Source organism: Lonchura striata, chromosome 4 (genome assembly GCF_046129695.1).
Source record: "Lonchura striata isolate bLonStr1 chromosome 4, bLonStr1.mat, whole genome shotgun sequence".
Classification (NCBI taxonomy): Eukaryota; Metazoa; Chordata; class Aves; order Passeriformes; family Estrildidae; genus Lonchura; species Lonchura striata.
Window position 1 is genome coordinate 20,683,583 of NC_134606.1, and position 21,846 is coordinate 20,705,428.

The 21,846-nt window shown below is 41.1% G+C and overlaps 1 protein-coding gene across 1 annotated transcript in view; it reads right to left on the bottom strand.

Moving 5' to 3' along the window:
* Positions 1 to 5,098: 5,098 nt before the first annotated feature.
* Positions 5,099 to 21,846, bottom strand: part of LOC144246135 (uncharacterized) — a 68,427-nt gene continuing 51,679 nt past the window's right edge. Inside the window, exons 2-3 of the mRNA XM_077782586.1 lie at positions 12,786 to 13,035; positions 5,099 to 6,813 (exon numbers count right to left, since the gene is read on the bottom strand). Of these exons, the coding sequence (XP_077638712.1) occupies positions 5,448 to 6,813; positions 12,786 to 13,035 (1,616 nt within the window). The 3' untranslated portion in view covers positions 5,099 to 5,447. The remainder of the gene's footprint in view (positions 6,814 to 12,785; positions 13,036 to 21,846) is intronic.

Below are 21,846 nucleotides of genomic sequence, written 5' to 3' on the forward strand. Positions count from 1 at the left end.
AGAGTTTCTGTTCTAGTTGGGGTTCACGCTAGGAATTTGGTGTTTGTCTCTGTGAGGTTTTAAAGAATGTACTCGCGTGACTCAAAGCACTGCCAAAGCCACAGAAGGAACTTTGGGTAAGATAAGCCACCACATAAATCTCCACTGAGATAAGCACAGACGACGAAACCAGCAAGATGCTACTTCCAGGTGTGGTGAGGCACATCTGGGTAACCCTGCCACATGAGTAAGACAATGTATACACCTATTTCTTGTGTGTAAGGGTATCTATGAAAAATTCACTTTGGGTTCAGTGAAATGCAACAAATCCTCTGTGCTTCCCAGCAGGCAAGGGCTGCATCTTGATGAATGTGGAGATGTAGGGGAGGGTGTCTCAACTGAGACTTCTCAGGATGGGGGTGCAGAGAGAGTTGCAGCCCTCCGATGAGGAAAAGGAAGGGAAGGGAAGGGAAGGGAAGGGAAGGGAAGGGAAGGGAAGGGAAGGGAAGGGAAGGGAAGGGAAGGGAAGGGAAGGGAAGGGAAGGGAAGGGAAGGGAAGGGAAGGAAATAGGGAAGGAAATAGGGAAGGAAAGGAAATAGGAAAGGAAAGGAAAGGAAAAAGAAAAAGAAAAAAATAGGAAAGGATAGGAAAGAAAATAGGAAAGGAAAGAAAAAGAAAGAAAAGCTGATTCAAAAAGTAATAGAGATATTGGAAGAGTGGAAAGACCTTACACAAATATCACATTGAAAATTATCTACCAATATTTGATATAGTACACATTAGTATTAATTACTGTTATACAGTCAGTTTGGTGGGGCTGTCCAATAAGTTTTTCCTTCCTTTTCTTCAAAACTCATTTTTACTAGTAGCTCATCACTATGCCCAAATAGAAGAAGTTTGTGTTCTCAACAGCTGCTTTCCTATTTCTCAGTGTCTTTAGGTAATATTTTCAATGACAATTCACTTTTCAGCATTGCTCAGGCTTGTGCTCATTCTCACAGGATGAAATCTTTCCCAAAACATCTGTTCCCAGAAAGAACAATCTTCAGTAAACTTGGATACTTGCCAGCTTTCCAGAAAGTTATCCATTGGGCTGTCTGAAATATTATATTTCCCACTTGAGTAAGTGAAAAAACCTCATTACTCAGTATAATAATTTTGTGGATAATTAGTAACTCTCCCACTTCCTATAACTCATTCTTCTTCTTGCATTGTAAATGTTGCCAGCTATAACATCTACTGCAATAGATTATAATCTCAAGGACAGATTTTGGATCTGATTTAAATTTTCTGTACATTGATGATTAAGTGAACCCTTTCACAAGACTGATTATTTTTCAGGCAGAAATACATATGTGCTTGTAATATCAAGCGGCATATTCTTGGATCTTTCCCTGTTTCAAATTCAATTCTCTTCAACAGTCACCCTCAGCTTTAAACCTTGAAAGGTGTTTTCCCAGAGCATCAAGTCAGATCCATTTTAGCTCTGATGACAGTTCTTGCTCACAACCATGCCCACTCAACTTCAATTTGCACCAGATTTGGATTTATTCCATGGCCACAACCCTGTCTGTATATCAACAACTGTTTTCTTTTCCTGTGCTACTTATGACAGTGAAGGAAAGGCCAATAGCTTCCTTCTATATACTAAGATTGTAATCTATACTTCTAGCAGGAACATTGGAATTTAGTCAAATGTCACCATTACCCATCTTGAATGAGTTCCCATTTAGAACATCAGAAATGACTCAGAAATACAAATTCTGTGACATTGCCATGTCTGACTCTGAGATAATATCAAATGTTGAGGAAGAAATACTGAGATACAGACAAGGAACTGCATCAGTAGGTGGCTTTCTATGTTTTTTTTCTGCAAAACACTCTATTAAGTCATCTTTTTATATACAAGGGTTTTTTTTTCTTCTCCTTGAGATTCAGAGATCTCAAGCCTTTATTTTTTTTGTTTTACTTTGCATTACTGACCATTAAATTTCAAAAGCCTACTTAAATATTTTCCTTCTAAAATTAGCAATCCAGTGAATATATCTTATCTTCTCAATAATGACTGTCACACACATTTTGGCGTCAAATTATTAAGAGTTTCATTCCTGGTCTCACATAACAGCTGTCGAAATCTCTCTGCACATTCAGATATATTTCAATGCAGTAACAGTTTTGGATATTCATCTTTATTTCTTCAAGTAGTACCTGCCATGGAGACAGGAATGATCTTCACAGTTTAATTTTTGTCTCCTGTAAGCCTGCATAATCCCCAGTCTGTCAGTCACCAAGTCTGAATCTAGCATCTCATCTTTTCCATTGAATGAAAGGCTACTGCACTAACTGAAGATTTGCACAGAACTCAGTATCACTTTTTGGTTTTAATGAGATTTTGATAATAAATTGAAGAAGAAGGAACTTGATAGCTGTAAAAATATCCACTCTGATGGCACGATTCCAGCTATGAAATTGAAGATTTTGAAATTCATGAAAAAGTATTAATTCTTCATCTTTTCTCATGAGCTCTCTATTTGGGTAATAATTCTGCTGCTTTATTAATAGTAACTTGTAATCTAATACTTTGTCTAGCCACCTGACCAGCAACAAATAGACCTATATTCTTCTGAATAAACCTGTGCTACAAATGAAATTGTATCCAACTCCCACACTTCCAGAAAAGACAAACTTAATAAAGCAGTTAATATTAACAAGGATATTCAAAATGCTGAATGGCACAATGGATATGAGCTCTAATACTTTCTATTGTTGTAGGCAGACAAAATTCTGCCCTTAAGCTTAAAAGCAATATTTCCTTAAGCTGATCAAAACTCATTTGCCAGCAGTGCCGACATGTCCTTAGTATATTAAAAATATTAGAAAAAAATTATAGGCTTTTAAAGAAGTGATATTAAACAATTAGAATTCAAGATGTTGTAGGAGATATTTTAAGCAGTAAATGGCCATACTTGGAGAGCCTTTAATGGTGAGTTCCAATTTTTTTGCTAGTGCTTTGAATATTTCAAATTATTTATTTTAAATAGGGATAACTGATTTTAGAAAACTCATTTACTTCTGCTGGTTTTGAAGGGCAAAAATCTAGAATCACGGATAATAATAAAATACAAGATGTTTTTTTTCCTTAGCATTGAAGAGCACTGTTGTTTTTAATAATGACATCTTCAGCCTTGGTCTATAATGTCTGTGAATCATTATAATCAATAAAAACTAAAACAAACTTAATGATTTTTAGCAACAAAATATAATTAGTTATATTGTTTTAGAGGAATGAAAAATATACCATTGAAACTAGTTTTCATATATTCAAAAGATTGATTTTCTATTTCTTCCCATTATGGAAGGGTTCCTTAATTCTTTATGTGTATGTTTTTATTTCAATAGTATACTGTCCTAGGGTGATGTTATGATGCTCACATCTCGAGTCGTGTGTTCTGTTTATGGTTGATACACTGTCTCTTCTAAAAGTGCAGAATAAAGTAGAATTTCCATTTTGTCCCATTTCTTCTTTTCTCTATCTATTGAATTATTCACAAAAACTACAGCAAATGATATTCATTGTTTCACAGACCACTTATCCTTTTTCTTCAGTTTTCACATCTCCATTTTCTACTTCTCAAAGGTATACAAGCAGGACTAGACACTCTTTTAGTGTAAATATAATATATCCTCTTAATTAGTTTGAAAATTTATTGTACATATTGTTTTTTCAATGGTATATGAGGAAAACAATTTTCTCTCAGTTCAAGTATTGAAAGAATAATAATTTTGGAGCTTTTTTTCACATACAACAAATAAGTGAGTCTCTATACAAACTAGATCATATGCATTATGAAAATATCTTATAAATACATATGGATTCGTTTAAGGTAAGGCTACTTGTTAAGGAACAATAGTAAGTCTTATTCAAAGAAACCTTTTTCATATGCTCTAAAATCTGGTTTTATATATGATGAAATATATATATCCATGTCTTCGGGTTCAAAAAAAATCAAAGGAAACAATATTTTAAGAAATAAATAGAAAACTTTTTCAAGTACTGAACATGGGTAATATAACCAATATTGTTCAATAAATTTAATGGGGAACTTCTTTTTTATTTAATGTATTGATTGCAAAAAAATTTTAAGAAACATCTTTATTTCATTCACTTCAACATTCATTTTGTATTTATAGAAAAAGGCACCGACTACAAAAAAGCCTTTCCATGACTTCCTACAAACACAGGCTGTCAGGTGTTGAGGGTTTTTTAACAGCATTAGGAAATTAAAAAAAAAAAAAAGAAAAAAAAAAAGAGAAAAGCAAAAATAAACCAAACAGATAATATTTTAAAGTTTTTTTTCAAAATCATAGGAGTAATATTAATACATATGTTATAGTTCACGTGAATAATTTGTTTGGTGAATAGCATTATTAAACTGAAATCATATTAACATAATATGTAATTGTTTTTAATAATGTCTCTGCATATTAAAATAGGGACTTAGAGAATGAGGTAGAAAAATAACTGTCAGAAACAATTTTAGGCCTTTATGACCCAATGCTCTCCATCCCCTCACCCTCATTAATTTTGTTGTTCTCATTTATGAGAACTTATATTTGTAAGTTCTTATTTATGAGACAATGCTCTTCCATAGTTTGTATGTGCTTATTTTGGTTTTGTCTTTTTTTAATCTGTTCTCTTTTGCTTTTTCATAATATATGCTCTCCGTAAGAACCAAGCAATTATTCAGTGACAATCAGACTCAATAAACATTGCAGACTTTTAAACATATATTTTAAACACCTATTAAAACATATACCTTTTCTTTTAAACATCTATTTGAAACATTTAGAATAATCTTTTGTTCTTCTAATTATTGTTTGTAACAACTCCTTGTAAATTATTAATTTTTTTAGAAAGGATTATGATGGAGTTGTAAAAACTGGAGTATTTGTTTGAGTGAGAAATGATACAATTCCAATGGATGATTTTATTATTTTTGGATGTCAACACCAACATATAAAATTATAGTATGAGGCTTCTGGGTCTCTGACCACTCTGCTTGTCAGAGAGCCGAGTCCTCGGAAGCCGGATAGCGTAATGAAATCTTCCTCTATGAAGGCGGGACGGCACACAGGCGGCTTTATTCCAGGAGGGTTTATTGAGGAACAGCAATTCAGGGAGCGAAGGGAGAACAACCACTCCGGGAGGGAGCTCGCTCTGAGAGCGTCGAACAGGGGGCGGAATCGGGATTATAACGGGGACAAGAGAGGGAGGGTCCAGGCATGAAGCGTTCAGTGAGGGAAGGCTTCGGGGGCAGAGTCAGGGTCGAGTGGCAGGGTTATAACCAATGAGGGTAAGGGGAAAGAGCGGTTTCAGGGAAGGAACCAATGGAGGTATAAAGAACAAAGAATTTTCTAGCACCAAGGGATGACAGACATACTGATTGATAACAGGGGAGGCAGGGAACTACACACCTGTCACCTCCCAGGGTAATTCGGGGGGACAGTTTCCCAAGTCCCCTCCCACATCTCCCCCGTTCTTGTTAATTAAATAAATATTTGCCAAAGTCTTGGTAAGCGTCTTTTTGAAGATGGTTAAGGCAACTGAAATGAGAAGGACAATTATGAAAATCCAAAAGAGTCCTTTTAAAATGGAGGCTGCCCACCCGGGAATGCCCCACTGCATCAATAGTTTGTGGACGGGGTCCACAGCCGAAGTTTCCGTTTTGATGTCCTGTACTTCGGTCCGGATCCGCTGGATGTTGGCTTGGATGGAAGTGCTCCGTGATGTTAAATTGAAGCAACACAATCCTTCGAAGTCCTCGCAGCTGTGGCCATGGGCGAGCAGCAGGAAATCAATAGCCGCTCTGTTTTGTAATGTGGCTTGCCTGGTGGTTTGCTGGTCTGCCAGAAGATCGGAGAGGGCGGCAGACGAGGCGTTGGCATGCTTACTTATCCAACATTCTAGGTGAGAAAGCTCACCGAGGGCCTTAGCTGCCGCATACCATGGTAAAAAGATGGATACAGCGACCCTCTTTGTTTTTCCCCAATCGTAAATTTCGGAGTCACAATTTTCGTCGAATTGAGCATATGATCTTTTGGTGCGTGCCAATTGTCTTTCTTTTTTCCAATCTAGAATTTGAGTTCTGTTTGGAGTGAGGGTAGCAAGCTTGCCAAGGCTGCATGGGCCTCCCTGGAGCCGAGATGGAATTCCCGACCATACTCTGTCCCCACAGATAAGAAACATCCCCCTGGGCAATGTCTTGGGATGAGTGGATGAAACCGAAATCACCTGGCTAGTATAATTGCACCAGGTTTGGCTGTTATATTTTTTACTGATAGGTGTTACATCTTTCCGGTATGTGTTTTTGGCCAAGTCAATTCCGTGCCAATTTTGACTTGGCCTCCTATAATAGAATTTGACACAATATCTAGCTGTGGAGGACCCCAGTAAGTCCAATTCTTGGGGTTCCTCTTTGCTGTTGGGCAAAATTTTGGTCCACTCATCCCAAGTATCGACCGGGTTAGGCCTCCTACCCGTGGTTCGGAGCAGGTCGGAATTGGATACCGGCCAATCATCAGCTACCAAGGGGACCCCCACCAGGCAAGTGGACAGGGGATTGTCCACGTTGCCCATGGCCAGACATAGGTTATCCTGCTGCAAGGACTTTGCCAGCGTGATCCAGACGTTTTCTTTCGGCTGTGGTACCACCCAGCCATCTGCTACATGCAGCCACAGGAGGATGGAAAGCGTGGCTGCAACCAGCTGGGCGCAGTGGGACATCTTCTGTTGTTCCTTTTGGGTGAATGATGTTCTGGCAGCCATCCTAGTACTAAAATTAAACAAAACAATATTACCAACATACATTTGGTTCCCTCCCTTCCCCCAGCTCCCCCTTTTGGGTTAAAATAAAAATAAATTTCAGGACGGAGGGGTAAAGGGATGACGGGTTAGGTATGAGGGTAGAGGGAACGGCACAGGAGGGGATGGGGTGGCGGAAGTTGTTAAGTCTTGCAGAGGTAGGTATGTCCTTGTGATGAGGACCCGGGAGACGATGTTGGGTGGTCTTCCGGTCCTCTTCTTTTTTCTCCGTCGCCACGCCACTGCATTATCTGGTGGTGATTGTGATGGGGTCGCTGGGTTGCTCCTCGCTGGGGGGTCCGTGGTAGTGCTCTCCAGGTACGGTTTGACGTATTTTCCAGGAATCCATTTGGGACCCTGGGCTGTGGAAACACAAGCGTACCCTCTCCCCCACGTTATCAGAGGGTACGGCCCTGAGATGATTTTTGATTCTGGGTCTCTGATGAGGACTGGCGGACGCTCTTTCAAAACTGCCCTGGTGTTATTGCAAAAGTGTCTGAGTGCAGGGGGATTCGGCTCCCGGTCAGAACAATTTAAGAAATTAAGAACATAAAGTGCCTTGCATAATCTTTCAACTGGTGTCATGGCCAGAGCCGAATCGTGTTGTTGTTCTAGCAGCCTTTTTAACTCTTTGTGGGAGCGTTCCACTATTGCCTGTCCTGTGGGGTTATGGGGAATGCCAGTGGAATGGGCAATTCCCCATTGTTGTAGAAATTGTGCGAATCTTGTCGAGGTGAATCCAGGCCCATTGTCCGTTTTGATGGCTTTTGGGACTCCTAATGTGGCAAATGCCATGAATAGATGTTTGATGATATCTTTTGTTTTCTCACCAGTGTGGAGTGACGCGAACACGGCCCCGGAAAATGTGTCTATGGACACATGCAGGTATTTCAGGCGGCCAAAAGGATTATAGTGAGTGATGTCTGTTTGCCACAGTTCCAATGCTGCCAACCCTCGGGGGTTTATCCCCGTTGGCAGCGGTGGAAGGGCGAAGGACTGACAGTTTGGGCATGTGGCTAGTATGGCTTTGGCTTGTTCTTTTGATATTTTAAATTGTCGGGCAAGGGCAGGTGCATTTTGATGGAAAAACGCATGGCTGAGCCTTGCCTGTGCAAAGATGTCTGGTAAGGTTAATGAAAGTGCAGGTGCAGAGTAATGAGATGCCATTGCAAGGAGGTCGGCCATCCGGTTCCCCTCTGCAATAGCTCCTGGCAGGTCTGTGTGAGCCCGGACGTGTATAATATAATAGAGTTGCTCTCGGTGGGAGATCAGCCAGATTAATTCCGTGAGCAAATTGAATAACTGTTTGTTTTGAACTTCTTTGAGCAGGGCGTGTTCTGCCCGTTCTGCTACCCCGGCAACATAAGCCGAATCTGTTACCAGATTGAAAGGTTGCTGAAATTTTTTGAATGCTCTCACGACCGCAGCAAGTTCTGCGATCTGGGGGGAACCCTCAACCAGTTGGATGTCAGACTCCCACTTCTGACTCTCCGGGTCCTTCCAAGTGATCACCGATTTGTGGGATTTTCCCGACCCATCGGTGAACACCGTGAGAGCACCTTTAATAGGTGTTTTATTTTTGAATGACTTTGGGGCCAAATATAACGTGTCTTTGAATATTTTATGTTTAGGGTAATGAATGGAAATCTGTCCAGGGTAACTGTCTAAAGCAATTTGCAAACTTTCGTTTGTCTGAAGCAGGGATTCCAATTGTTCCAAATTAAGAGGTAGGTAAATGCACGCCGGGTCACACCCTGCGAGGGTCCGGAGGCGTTGTCTGGCTTTTATTATTATCCTAGCCATCAACTCTGCAGGAGTTGAAATAGTTTTCGCTGGCTGGTGCGGGAGAAACAGCCACTCAATGATAAGGAGTGGGTCCTTCCGCCCAGCGTCCCATTGAAAAAGCAGACCATGGAAGTTTGGGCACTTACCCAGTATGGCAAGGGTGACGGGAAGGAGCCGATCCACACGGTGGGCCTGACGGGATCGTATGGCCTCAGCGACTCTCTCCAGGGCTCCTTTGGCGGCAGGTGTTAGCTCGCGAGGGGAAGCTAGGTCGCCATCTCCTCGTAGCAGGTTGAAGAGCGGCGCCAGCTCCTCCGTGGTGAGTCCCAGGAGAGGTCGGATCCACGTGATGGTACCGCAGATCTGCTGGAGATCCCGCAGGGTCCGTGGGTCGTCTTTGACGGTGACAGATTGGGGCGCGACAGTCCTTCCCGTAATGTGAAAGCCCAAATACTTCCATGGCGCTGACAGCTGGATCTTTTCTTCAGCAATTTCAAACCCTGCAGCTTTAATGGCCTTAACAGTTTTGGAAAGTGTGATCTGCAGATAAGCTTGTGTTTCAGCGCAGATCAAGACATCATCCATATAATGCAGGATGATCGCTTCAGGGAACAGCTTTCTGATCGGCGAAAGCACCTGGGCTACAAAAGTTTGGCAGAGCACTGGAGAATTTTTCATTCCCTGGGGCAAAGTGGCCCATTGGTATCTCTTATAAGGCTCCGCCCTATTGATGGAAGGAACGGAGAACGCGAATCTGGGGGCATCTCCGGGATACAATGGGATGTTGAAAAAGCAGTCCCTGATGTCAATGACTGCGAGCTGCCAATCCCGGGGAAGCATGGAGGGTGAGGGAAGGCCAGGCTGCAGGGGGCCCATGTCCTCGATTACCTCATTGACCCTGCGCAGGTCTTGGAGCAGGCGCCATTTGTCTTTGCCAGGTTTTTTAATAACAAAGACAGGAGTGTTCCAGGGGCTGGTGGAGGGTATTAAATGCCCCAGGCGGACCTGCTCCTCTACTAATTCATGGAGCGCTTTTAATTTCTCCTCCACAAGGGGCCACTGGTCCACCCACACTGGAACATCGGTCTTCCAATTCAGCGGTGGGGAGGTGCGCTCCGCAGTGGCCCATACTAAAAATCCCATGCAGGGCTAGGGATATCGAGGCGGGCACCCCATTGGGACAAAACGTCCCTGCCTAATAACATGATGTTAGATGAAACAACAAAAGGCCGAATGGTGGCAATCTGTCCCTCAGGGCCCTCCACACTTACCAGGTGTTTGCTGCGCATGGAGTTGACAGCTCCTCCCACTCCGGAGATTGTGCCACAAGGGGGCACCAACTCCCAGTCGCGGGGACACTTTGACCGGGGTATGATGGTGACGTCTGCCCCGGTGTCTGCCATCAGGTCCAGTTTGATGGACTTTCCCTGAAGCGATAAAACAGTCTCAATCATTGGTCTGGATTTGCAAACATTTTGTGTGAGGAAGACAAAATTGTCTTCCCCGGAGTCATGTCCAGCGAAATAGTCCTGTGCTGGTGGATCGGTGAGGTCGGTCACGTCGAGGAGGTACATGGCAGCGAAGGGGAGCCCCTTGGTGATGGTGCAAGGTGGTTGATGGCAGACGACCGAGACGGTGACCTCGGACCCCGGCTGAAAACACACCACTTCAGGAACGACGGTAACACGGTCTGGTGTGAGCCTGCAATCTCCGAGTATTAACACTGTTACCTCACAATTACGGTAAGGGGGTTCCAGGAACCCAGCGGGAACTCTCACCAGGTCCTCATCCTGGAGAGTCACAGTGATGGAGCTTTTGAGGACCCGGTGAGTGTCTGAATTTAAGTTGCGGGTTCTACGGAAGAGGCGGAGCCCGTCGTCGTGGCTCCGCCAACCCTCCGGAACTGTCCGCTGGGCCACCGGTCCTCCCGGATGGTGGGGAGGCCTGGGCGCTGTGAGGGGCCACTTGTTGTCCTTGCGCGGCCCCTCCCCGCGCTCCGCGACCCGTTTCCCGCCTGCTGATGGTAGGGCATCGGGTTCCTGGGTATTGGTCTTGGGGAGGGTGTGTACGAGTAGTGTGGTTGCTCCGGGGGCCAGTATGGGCAGTTGGCTTGTATGTGGCCCATCTGGCCACACCCGAAGCACCGGATGGTGTTCATCGTCAACATCGCCTCCCCAATCCCCTTACTTACTGCAAGGGCGACAGTGGTCTCGGTGGAGGCGGCTTTCGTGCAGGCCTCCACCATCTGTGCGATGGTGGGTTCGGGGTCCTGAGGTAAAGTCCTTAATATCTTCTTTGTCTCGGCTGTCGCGTTGGTCATGGCCATCTTTCTCAGGAGCTCTTCCCTCGCTGCAGGATGGTCTATTTGCCGGTCGATGGCCTCCCTCAGCCGGTCCACGAATTTTATGAAAGATTCCTCTGGGCCCTGGGTAATAGCTGAAAAGTTCTGGAGCGGGGTTTTCCCATCGGGGATTTTTAACAGTGCCGCTCGGCCAGCCTCCTTGATGTCATCTAGGACCTCCGTGGGTAACAGTATTTGGTCCTCTGGCTGGCTGAACTCCCCCTCCCCTGCCAGGGCTTCTATGGCTTCCTCTCCCTCTCCAATTGCCTCTGCTAAATTGTGTTTTTTCAGAAGAGGCTTGAGGAGCTTTCTCCATTGAATGTCCCACAATAAAAGCTCGGTGGGAGTGAGCAGGGACTTGGCAATATATTTAACGTCATGCTGGACCAATGTATGGCCCGAGAAAGTGAGGTCCAATACATTCTTAAAGAAAGGAGAGTCTCGACCATAGTCTTTGGCAGCTTTCCTCAGTTCTTTAATCTCCACATATGGGAGTTGCTCCCAGTGTGGCCGCTGCCCCCTGGTCCTCACCACAGGTGCTGCGAACGGCCCCAGATCTTTTGCGAATTCTAAATCCCCATCCTTAATTGCCTCTGCCCTGATCCGGGCCCACCCACCTCCCGGCCTAGGTGTGGGCCGGGGGCTGTCGCTGTCCTCATCCTCATCGGAGGATGAGGCAGGACGAGCAAGGGCTCGGACCTTCCCCTTGGCCGGTGGGCTTCGGTGGCATGAAGCCCGGCAGGCCAAGATGGCCTGCTTCCGGCCAGGCCGACTTCCGGTTCCGGTGGCGTGGGAACCAGAAGAGGCCTGAGGGGAGGCGTGGCCAGGCTCACCCACCGGGGCGTGGCCTTCCGGCAGGGGGTTCCCTCCCACCGGGGCGTGGCCTTCCTGCAGGGGGTTCCCTCCCACAGGGGCGTGGCCTTCCGGCAGGGGGTTCCCTCCCACCGGGGGCCCACCCAGGGGTGTGGCCATGGGGGCTGGAGGGGCGGGTCCCGACGACGTAACAATCGACGCGGTGGTAGGGGCGGGACCCGACGCAGGGGCGGCACTCGACGGGGGTGGAACCTGAGGGGGACTGGCAGGGGCCCGAAGGGAGTGAGGAGGTGGAGAGGAGGCGCCATTTTGTCCCTCGGTGGCGGGCTGCTCGGCCATGTGGCCGGCGCCATTTTGTGAGGTGTGGTGACAGAGATCAGGAATCGAATAACATGGTTTTAAACTGGGTACAGGGGTTTGAGGGCTTTGGGGAGAGGAAAGAGTCGCACTGGGATGGCCAGTCCCAGGACGAGGAGAGGACAGAGTGGGGCGGGGAGCAGCAGGGAGACGGTAGCAGCCCTGTGCCTGGTTATGGCAGGATCTGCTGCCCGACCCACCCTTAGGGGAAACCGGGTTAGGAGTGGGGGGGGCGGAATGAGGTTTAGGAGAACCGGGAACCCAACTCTCACCCTTTTGTTTAAATAAAGTGTAAATAGAATGAAAAAGTGGAAAAAAATGCCCCACAGAAAAATTCCCCTTTACTTGTAATGCGTATAACAGTTTCCCAATATTTCCCCAGAAAATAAGAGAAGAAAAATCATCCCTGGAGGTGTCAGGGAAGTTATCGAAAATAAGATTAACAAAAGCCTTAAGGTCCCTCTTTTTAAAAGAAATGTTACCCAAAACAAGGGAGGATTTAACGTGGAGGTAAAAATCCCGCCGGGCAGGAGACAAGCGATTGCCCATTCTCACTGCAGAAAAAAGGAAATCCCCAAAGAGACAAAGCGAGAAACGAAAAGGAAAAGAGACAGGGTCGGGTGCCAGACAGGGCACCAGGAACTCACCACAAAAAGACCGCTGTCAAAACGAAAAAGCCTCTGAGGGGGAGAGGAAGCGCTGCAGGTCTCGTCCCGTTCGGAGTCTGCTCCCAAACTCGAAGTCGAACCAGGACGAGGTGTCTGCAGCCCGCGAGGTAGGCGATCTTCTTCAACGAAGAGCAGCCGCTCGTGGAACTGGCGGCGAACGGCGCTTTTCGTCCTCGGGCAGCCGGATCACAGAGCCGATGCAGCCGAGGAGACGCTCTGCGGCTGATTCCTGAGAGGGGCCAGTCTGTTCGGGCGCCAGTTGCGGCTTCTGGGTCTCTGACCACTCTGCTTGTCAGAGAGCCGAGTCCTCGGAAGCCGGATAGCGTAATGAAATCTTCCTCTATGAAGGCGGGACGGCACACAGGCGGCTTTATTCCAGGAGGGTTTATTGAGGAACAGCAATTCAGGGAGCGAAGGGAGAACAACCACTCCGGGAGGGAGCTCGCTCTGAGAGCGTCGAACAGGGGGCGGAATCGGGATTATAACGGGGACAAGAGAGGGAGGGTCCAGGCATGAAGCGTTCAGTGAGGGAAGGCTTCGGGGGCAGAGTCAGGGTCGAGTGGCAGGGTTATAACCAATGAGGGTAAGGGGAAAGAGCGGTTTCAGGGAAGGAACCAATGGAGGTATAAAGAACAAAGAATTTTCTAGCACCAAGGGATGACAGACATACTGATTGATAACAGGGGAGGCAGGGAACTACACACCTGTCACCTCCCAGGGTAATTCGGGGGGACAGTTTCCCAAGTCCCCTCCCACAATAGTACATTAAGGAAATTTAATTTCTAGCACCTTAAAATATCCATATTGCAGATATTTTGGACATTATTTTTAATAATTCTTCATTTTTTATGCAGTTTTTCTACCTGCAAAATTTTCAGAGGTAAGCAAATTATATCAGAGTCTAAGATTCTTTATTTTATTTTGAGTTTTCCTATGAGCTTTTTGGAATGGCCTACATGTGAATTGGCATAGACCTATTCATTCCTAGATTTCATATTGGTAAGGGTCAAAGCTTACTTAATTTGCTTCTTTGAATCACATAATTGATTTCCCAAATCAACACAAATATATATAAATAAATGTGAATATTACATATCTAAGTAATTTTAAAATAATTATATAATTAAACTATAATGTATTACAGATTGGCAATAATACATGAAAACAACTATTTAATGTAGCTTTAATATCTTCACTTTTAATTTATTTAATTAAAATTTATTTTAATTTCTTCACTTGGTAGTGAAGAATTCACAAGTGGCAATGGAAACAAGTAGTCTACAAGCCCATTGTTCCATCCTCCCCACTCATCACTTAAAACTGTTGATTAAAAGAAGTTGTTTTAGAAATCTTCTTAGTAAAATTTTAGATAACATAGTAAACATTTAGGCAACATTAGTAAAATTTGAACATGGAATTGAAAATCATTACAATAAATGGAAGAGCTAAACTCTAAATAAACACAGTCCTACTTTAATTATAAGGCACAGGTGAGGAGGATATATTGCAGGTATCTTGAGATGAGTAGGGCCATGCACATGCACATACACACAAAATTATCTGTAAAGATATCTGAATTTAAAAAGCATGACAGTAGCTATAGGATATAGCTGGCAGATGGAAATGGAAAATCTTCTATTATATATTGCAGGAATCACAATTCTTCAGCACTGTAGTATGGCACAAATTGCTTTGGTGAGATTTGGATGAAAAATACCAAAGATAATGAAGTGAAAGATGCCTGAAAAAAGTGCTGTAATCATCCAGATGGATTTGGGATGTTATGGCAGAATGTATTGGATTTTTCTTTCTGATTCTTTGGAAGGTAAGTTATCTGGTGACTTTTTAACTTAGAAGGAGGATGCTACAAACCTTACGCTGTCGACTAATAACAGTCTAAGTGGGCCTGAACTATTTAGATTATTATGTTGCAATATTCAAAATAGCTCTTTAATTATTACATTCTTTTTCTCATAAGATAACATTTAATCCATACAGACATTGGTTAGTGTTTTTTATCTTCTCCTCCTCCTCCTTGATCAAGCCACTTTAGTAGCTGAAAAATGCATTTAAATTCTTTTCAATTATTAGATGTAAACTTGCCTAGTAAAAATGCTCAAGAGCTTACAGTAGATCTTCCCAGGTAATATACTTTGATTTTGTCTTTTCAACTGATTCTAACCCTTATACTTTGAAACTTTTCAATAACCAACCAACCAACCAAATTAAAATTGCTATAAATTACTATTAAATTTTCACATCTATCACAGGACAGCAGAAAATATGTTCATAGAATGATATATTTTTACCTACCAAACTTTTATGCACCATTCTTCATCCATTCCTTCTTCTACACATATAGAAGCAATGAAAAATGATAGCATTTCTACATCAGACAATGATTACTTTTATTTGAAAATATTTTTATGGTATTATACCAAATTTCTTCAGTCAAACAGGGATGACAAGAATGATGGATTTGGTTTTATTGTTGGTTTTTGTCTATGATACAATTACTTGATGCATCTGATATACTGTGCTACAATGTGGTACCTGTTTCTACATTCCACATTTAAGTCTTGGGTTTTTACAAAAAATAAGCTAATGTAATATGAATGTAAGAAAAGAAGGAAAAAGATTAGGATGCTAATGACATAGGATCTTGATTGCATCATCTAAATGGAGGAAATACTTAAAAAGTCAGCCAAACTTCTATGACATTGTCAATATAATTTAAAAGCGATTTTATCCATTGCATCTGATACAGAAGAATCCTTTGAAGTGTGAAGTTATTCTTTTTAATATATTGCTTCAGTCTATTGGTTTTGACTGTGGCAGGGCCTTCTGAAGTAATATGAAAGATACAAAGTGGGGAATAAACAGAGAACTCTATATCTACCTAAATAGGTCAAATGAGAAAAAGAACAGATGAAGGAGTATGATATAATTTCTAAAATGATCTCTGTAGTTTGAAATATCAGTTTTTCTCCATACATTTAAGGACACACTGACAAATACTGCCCTGACACTTTCAATGCAAAGACATGAATAAAATTACAGACTATAAAAAAGTAGACAGAATTTGTCTTTTCATTCTGCCACCTTTTTTTTTTTCCTTACCCAAAACCCTCAGTGGCTACAGCTGAGCATAATAACACTTCAATAACACTGAAAGTGCATACTTTAAACTCAGGTGCAATTTATAGTACATTTTAGAGAACAGCTACTGAGACCTGGGCACAGTTTCAGTGCTGACACTGCAGTGCAATTGAAAGACACTGAACTATCACAGGTTGTTTCTTTTCTGGTAGTGATTATTAGAAGATCATCCAAATTCCAGGGAACTTCTTGAAGTGAGGTGTCCTAATACAATTCTCTTTTTTAATAAAACAGATTGCACTTGCTCAAGGTATGTCTGAGATATTGTTGAGTATTTAATGACTAAGATTTGGCAATATATTAGTATTCAAAACTGAACCAAATTCATGGCTTTGTGAACCTTGAATGCTTCTTTTTGTTTATGGTAAATCAAAACCTATTATAAAGATAACTTTCTGTAACATTTTAATCTTTCACAGTTAGGCATTTTTTATAGCAGTATGAATCTGTGTTTATTTAATTATGTATGCAAATCTTGTTAAGAAAAAAAAAAACCCAGGTAAAAAAAATAGTTTATTTGATGGCTGTCAGTGATAGCGATGTAGAGAAAAAATCCAAGATTAAAAGTTTTAAAGAAAATATCAATACTGACAGGAATCATTATAGGTTTCCTTTTCTGTTTTCTGTATCTTGGATGTTCTACTGTATGTGATAAATGTAACATTTTCTTAATAACTGCAGAAAAACTTGTATAGAAATAAAGAGCAATTTAGATATGATTCACTAAATTTATGCTATTAATATTCATTACTATTTAGACAATACCATCATTTGTTTCAACGGTTTCAAATACATTTAATAGAAGAATGGAAGTCTTAAAAAAAATCACAATCTTCCATAATTTGGAATTTATTTTCCAATATATAAAAGTCTTATTGTCCCACCTGGCTTGGTGGTGTGATAAACTGTTAAAGGAAGATTATTACCTGTTTGTATTACAGAGCCACAGCACCAATGCCTTGGCCAAAAGCAGGACCAATGGAGATGGAGTTGGCCCTGGTATCAACATCTAGCTGACGCAACCCCAACTCTCTCAACCTGCTTTTGTTGCACTTCAGTAGGTTTCTCTCCACACAGTTCTCCAGCCTTTCAAGGTCCTGCTGAACAGCAACTCAGCCTTCAGGTGTATCAGCTACTGCCCCCAGTTTTGAACTGTCAGCAACCTTGCTTATGTTGTGGTCTATCTCTTGGTCCAGGTTGCTGATAAACAAGTTGAATAAGACTGGACACAGTACTGATCCCTGGGCAACACCACTGACTATAGGCCTCCAATTCTATTCCACTGGTTGATCTACCTCACTATTCATCTAAATCACAATTCCTGAGCTTACTTGTGGGAGATGTTATGGAGAGAGTAACAAAAGCCTTGCTGAAATAAAGGTAGACAACATCCACTCTCTTACCAACCCATACTGCCATGCCATAATAGAAGGATATCATATTAGGCAAAATTTCCTCTCAGTAAATCCATGCTGACTACTCCCAATTACCTTCTTCGCTTTTACATGTTTGGTACTGACCTCAAAAATGATCTGTTCCATCACTTTTCCAGGGATGGAGGTCAGAATGACTGACGAGAAGTTTCCCAGGTCCTCCTCTTTTCCCTTTTTGAAGATGGGAGTAAAATTAGCAACATCTGCCATCTCCCTGAGACCCATGAATGCATCCCATCAGGGCCCGAGGATTTATGGATGTTGGATCTCTCTAGCCTATCTCTAACCACCAAGCAGTCTTCATTTCTTCAACCTTCCTCTCTTAGCCTCAGCGTCCATGCTTCCTGAAGTCCGACCTCAGCAGCAGGGACTGAAGCAAATAAAGCATTCAGTAATTGCACCTTCTCTTTGTTTTACATCACCAGGGTGTGTCCTCCTTGGCTTTCAGGGGTGAAAATGCACATTGCTGTCCCATATCCAACTTTTCATCCACAGGTATCCCCAAGTCCTCCTTGGCAAAGCGCCTTTCAATCTATTCATCTCCCAGTCTGTATTGATATCAGGGATTGCCTCAATCTATGTGCAAGACCTTGTAGTTGATGTTGTTTAAATTCTTGATATTAAAATAAATTTACAGAAGAATAGCAACATCAGGGAGTTTGTTTGCTATTTTTCTAGGTATTTTTTGCATTTCAGAAACAAATCCTATGTAGATCATAGGTATTACTGACATTTGGATACCTTAAGGCTTTGCAACACCAAATTATCATTTTAATCCACCTGGTTATGATGCACAATTTCCTAATACAAAGCTCTAGTGAGATGTTTGAATTGCATGCTATTCTAAGGTCAATAAATAGGTCATCTACAGCTCCATCGTGCTGCTATGGTCAGTCAGTAGCATCATTAGAAAGCAAGTATCAGACTGCTGGAAGTATTCCAACAAAATAATGTTGGATGATTTCCATAAAGACTTTTCCAAAAGACATTAATTACTCCATCTCTGCCTGGACTGGCGGTTATCCAGATAATGTCCTATACTCTGTATGGTGCTACCTAGTGACTCACTGTGTATTATATATGCCCCACTGCATCGTGGATTGTCCTTGGTATCTGATAGCAATCAACTGGAAATCTCATAATGATTTTTTAGAGATTCATGTTTTAGAGATTCATTTTTATGTCTTGAGGGGGTTTGCTTAAGACTGTATTTTTATCAGAAGCAGATTGAGAGAGGGATTCCATAACTCCCAATATTTTCTGAAGATCATGATTTGGATAATGAAAGAGTTGTCTCAAGATTTAAAATTATAATTCATCAAATTCATCAATTGCTCACCACCTGAATGACAAGAAATAGCATCAGAGAAAGTCTTAAAGAGAAGAGGTGGAGATAATGTTGAAGAATATTAAAGTAGACCCAGTTATATTTATGAAATGAGATAGAGTTTGATTGACTGTTTGCAGTAAAGTACTGAAATCCTGAACTAATTCTTATTTTAAGAATGTTGTGAGCTTTGTTGCACTTCCTTTACTTGGATGATATAAGAGAAAAATTGGCAGGTAGATCTTAAAATATTTTTTCATTTATTTAGGTCATTTTTTGTTATAGAGAATTCTTACCTAAATGATGACTCATTTATAGGAATAAAAGTTACATATTTTTTAAACTGATGAACTTTATGCCAATCAGCATAATAGCCGTTTTACTGGAACTGCATCAGAAGTAAATGGCTCTCATGATTCTCTCTGAACTAAATCCAAGAACGTATTCATTTTCTGTTGTGTTCCAAAAAATTTGTCCTTCTGAAGTGTGTAAAACTGCATAGTGGACTTTTGCACATTTATTTTTCTTCATATAGTGATTTAGAAAATTGTTTTTTTTTTCTTCATTTCCTCTTCTAATCTCTTACGTTGACTTTAATTTCTCAAGTTGTACTGTATTTTTCAAATTAGAGATCAAAGGATTCTGTGATCACTGGAAAGAGCAACATACTTCACGGGCTTCCCTAATTTTCTTGTTCTCATAGGTTATATATACTTTTCTTAAGTACCATTTTCACCACTGCAGTGAAATAGCCTGCAATTATTTTAAAGAACAAGATTAACTGTATAAGTAATACTTAATTCTTTTTTTTTTTTAATTACAGGCATTAAAATGTTTAAATATATTATAAATTTGTACAATGCATTTTGATGAAAGCAAAGGTAATATTATTATAATCAGATGCAGTGTATGAATTCAAGTTTAGGTAAAATGAACACACCAGCCAGCTTAGAAAAATGGAAAAAGAATCAACTAAAGTTCTAGATGACAAAGAATCAAGTGCAATCCTTTGACGTATATTATATCTTCTTGACTTTCATTTCAAGACACAGGTAAATTTTTACATTTGCACTTGTTTTATGTGGCTACTCAAAAATGCAAATGTGGTCTACAAACATACTTGTTAACAATCTGGCTCTAACAGAATCAAAAGATTGCTCTGATAACTCATTTTAGAGCTCTATGCTTTGTTAATCAATCTGACCCCATAAAAAAAATAGAGTTGTTTAGCTGTTAGAATAGGCATTTTTTTGGACTAAAATATTTAAAAGTATAGGTGAGAAGTATTAATAAGATAATTATCACTGTGGTACTTACATGACTTTGCTTGGTTGAAACTCTTAACAATTCTGTGTTTGGTTGGTTTTCTTTATGACTGCAAGAATGAGCATTTCACTTGGTTCAAAAAAGCAGGCTCACAAAATCTTTGACTAATTTTTTTTGCAATAATTAAAAGGAGACATTTTAGTCTTTGAATAAAATGCAGCCTTTGTTAACAGCTGAGGTCAACAGCAAGTTTAATTCAGATATTCTTTTCATTTAGTCAGGAATTGTTTTCAGCAATAAAAGATAAATTAGTACTTGGATCAAATACATTTTGGTGATGATTTTGCACAGACACTCTTTTGCAAAATTTATGGCCAAAAAAGAGTACTGAGGGGCAAGTCTTTTCCCTTGCCTTTTTTATTTTTCATCATATTAAAAAATCTTGTCAATGTTCATGGAATATAAAATTAAATAGTTCCACAGGTTTGCTTTACATTAGTTTCAGCTTGTTTTGCTCATATACAAATTCAGAATTTCTGTGATCCCACACATAATCTTCATCCCAAGTCAGATCTGCTGAAAACATGGAATGAAGATTTTTGTAGTTACACAGTTTTAGTCAGGATTTTTTTCTAAATATTTAATTTGCTATGAAAGTAGATTTCTCCCCTGAAGATTCTGCTGTTTTCCTAGAAAGGAAAAATTACTGCTTGTCCTGGATATTGAGCACTGTTCTTGCTTCCCTAGCTCGAGCAATGTTGTCTCTCCATTTACACATTTGCCCATTGAACTGTCCATTTTATGGTATTTAAAAAAAACTTGCACAAGGATAATTTCAGCCCCTGGATAAAATTATGAAAGATCTTAGCAGTATCTGAAGGACTAGAAAGTGTCTGAAAATACATCATAGTAAATTGGGTTTGACCAACCTGATACTTTCTTAGGAAGTAGCAATTTGTAACATAAAAATGTGAAACAGTAGAGCTGTGGATGTCATCTACATCATCTTGATTTTAGCAAAGCATTAAACTGATAAGATATAGACTGACAATAGGTGAAAAATTGGCTCAGCTGACAGACTTAAAAAGGGATATTGTGAGTAAGAAGGAGAAAAACTATGGAAGGAAAAGAATTCTCAAATGTGTCATAAGCTGAAAAAGATGTTCACATTTAAGAGGCTCAAGGGAAAAAGAAAACCCACTGTCACTGTCAAATTCATAGGACTGTGTAAGAATTCTGCACATAAAAGAAGGAAAAAAATTGGTGAGATTAGTTAATAGAATTTAGCATCACTATTCATCTGAGGGTTCTGTCTGACACAGAAAAATACATACTAGTTTTTTGCTGCTACTATTACACTTTCACTATAAGCAAACATGAACAGCAAAAAATATCTGTTCAGCTACTTAAAATACCTTTTCAATACTTTAGGTAACAAGATAATTTTATGTGTACTGCTATAATTGCATAGTTTCAAAATTAACTTTATTAATCAGCTACACTTTTTGACGAAAATGTGTAGAAGACTACCTTTGGCCAGATACATTAACAAGTTGTGGATTTTTTTAACTTATAAGTTAAATTTGTAGTTGAAACAAGAACATAATGGATTTTGGTTTTATCACCCCTGGAAATTATACCAATGTGGTCATAGAATCATAGAATTATTTATGTTGGAAAAGGTCTGTAATATCATTGAGCTGTAAACTAGCTGTAAACTAGCACTGCCAAGTTCACCACCAGAATAGTTTTATGGCACTTGGGGACATGTTTCTGTCTTTTAAATACCTCTAGGGATGGTGACTCAGCCACTTCCCTAGGCAGTCTGTTTCGATGCTTGGCAAACCCTGTGATG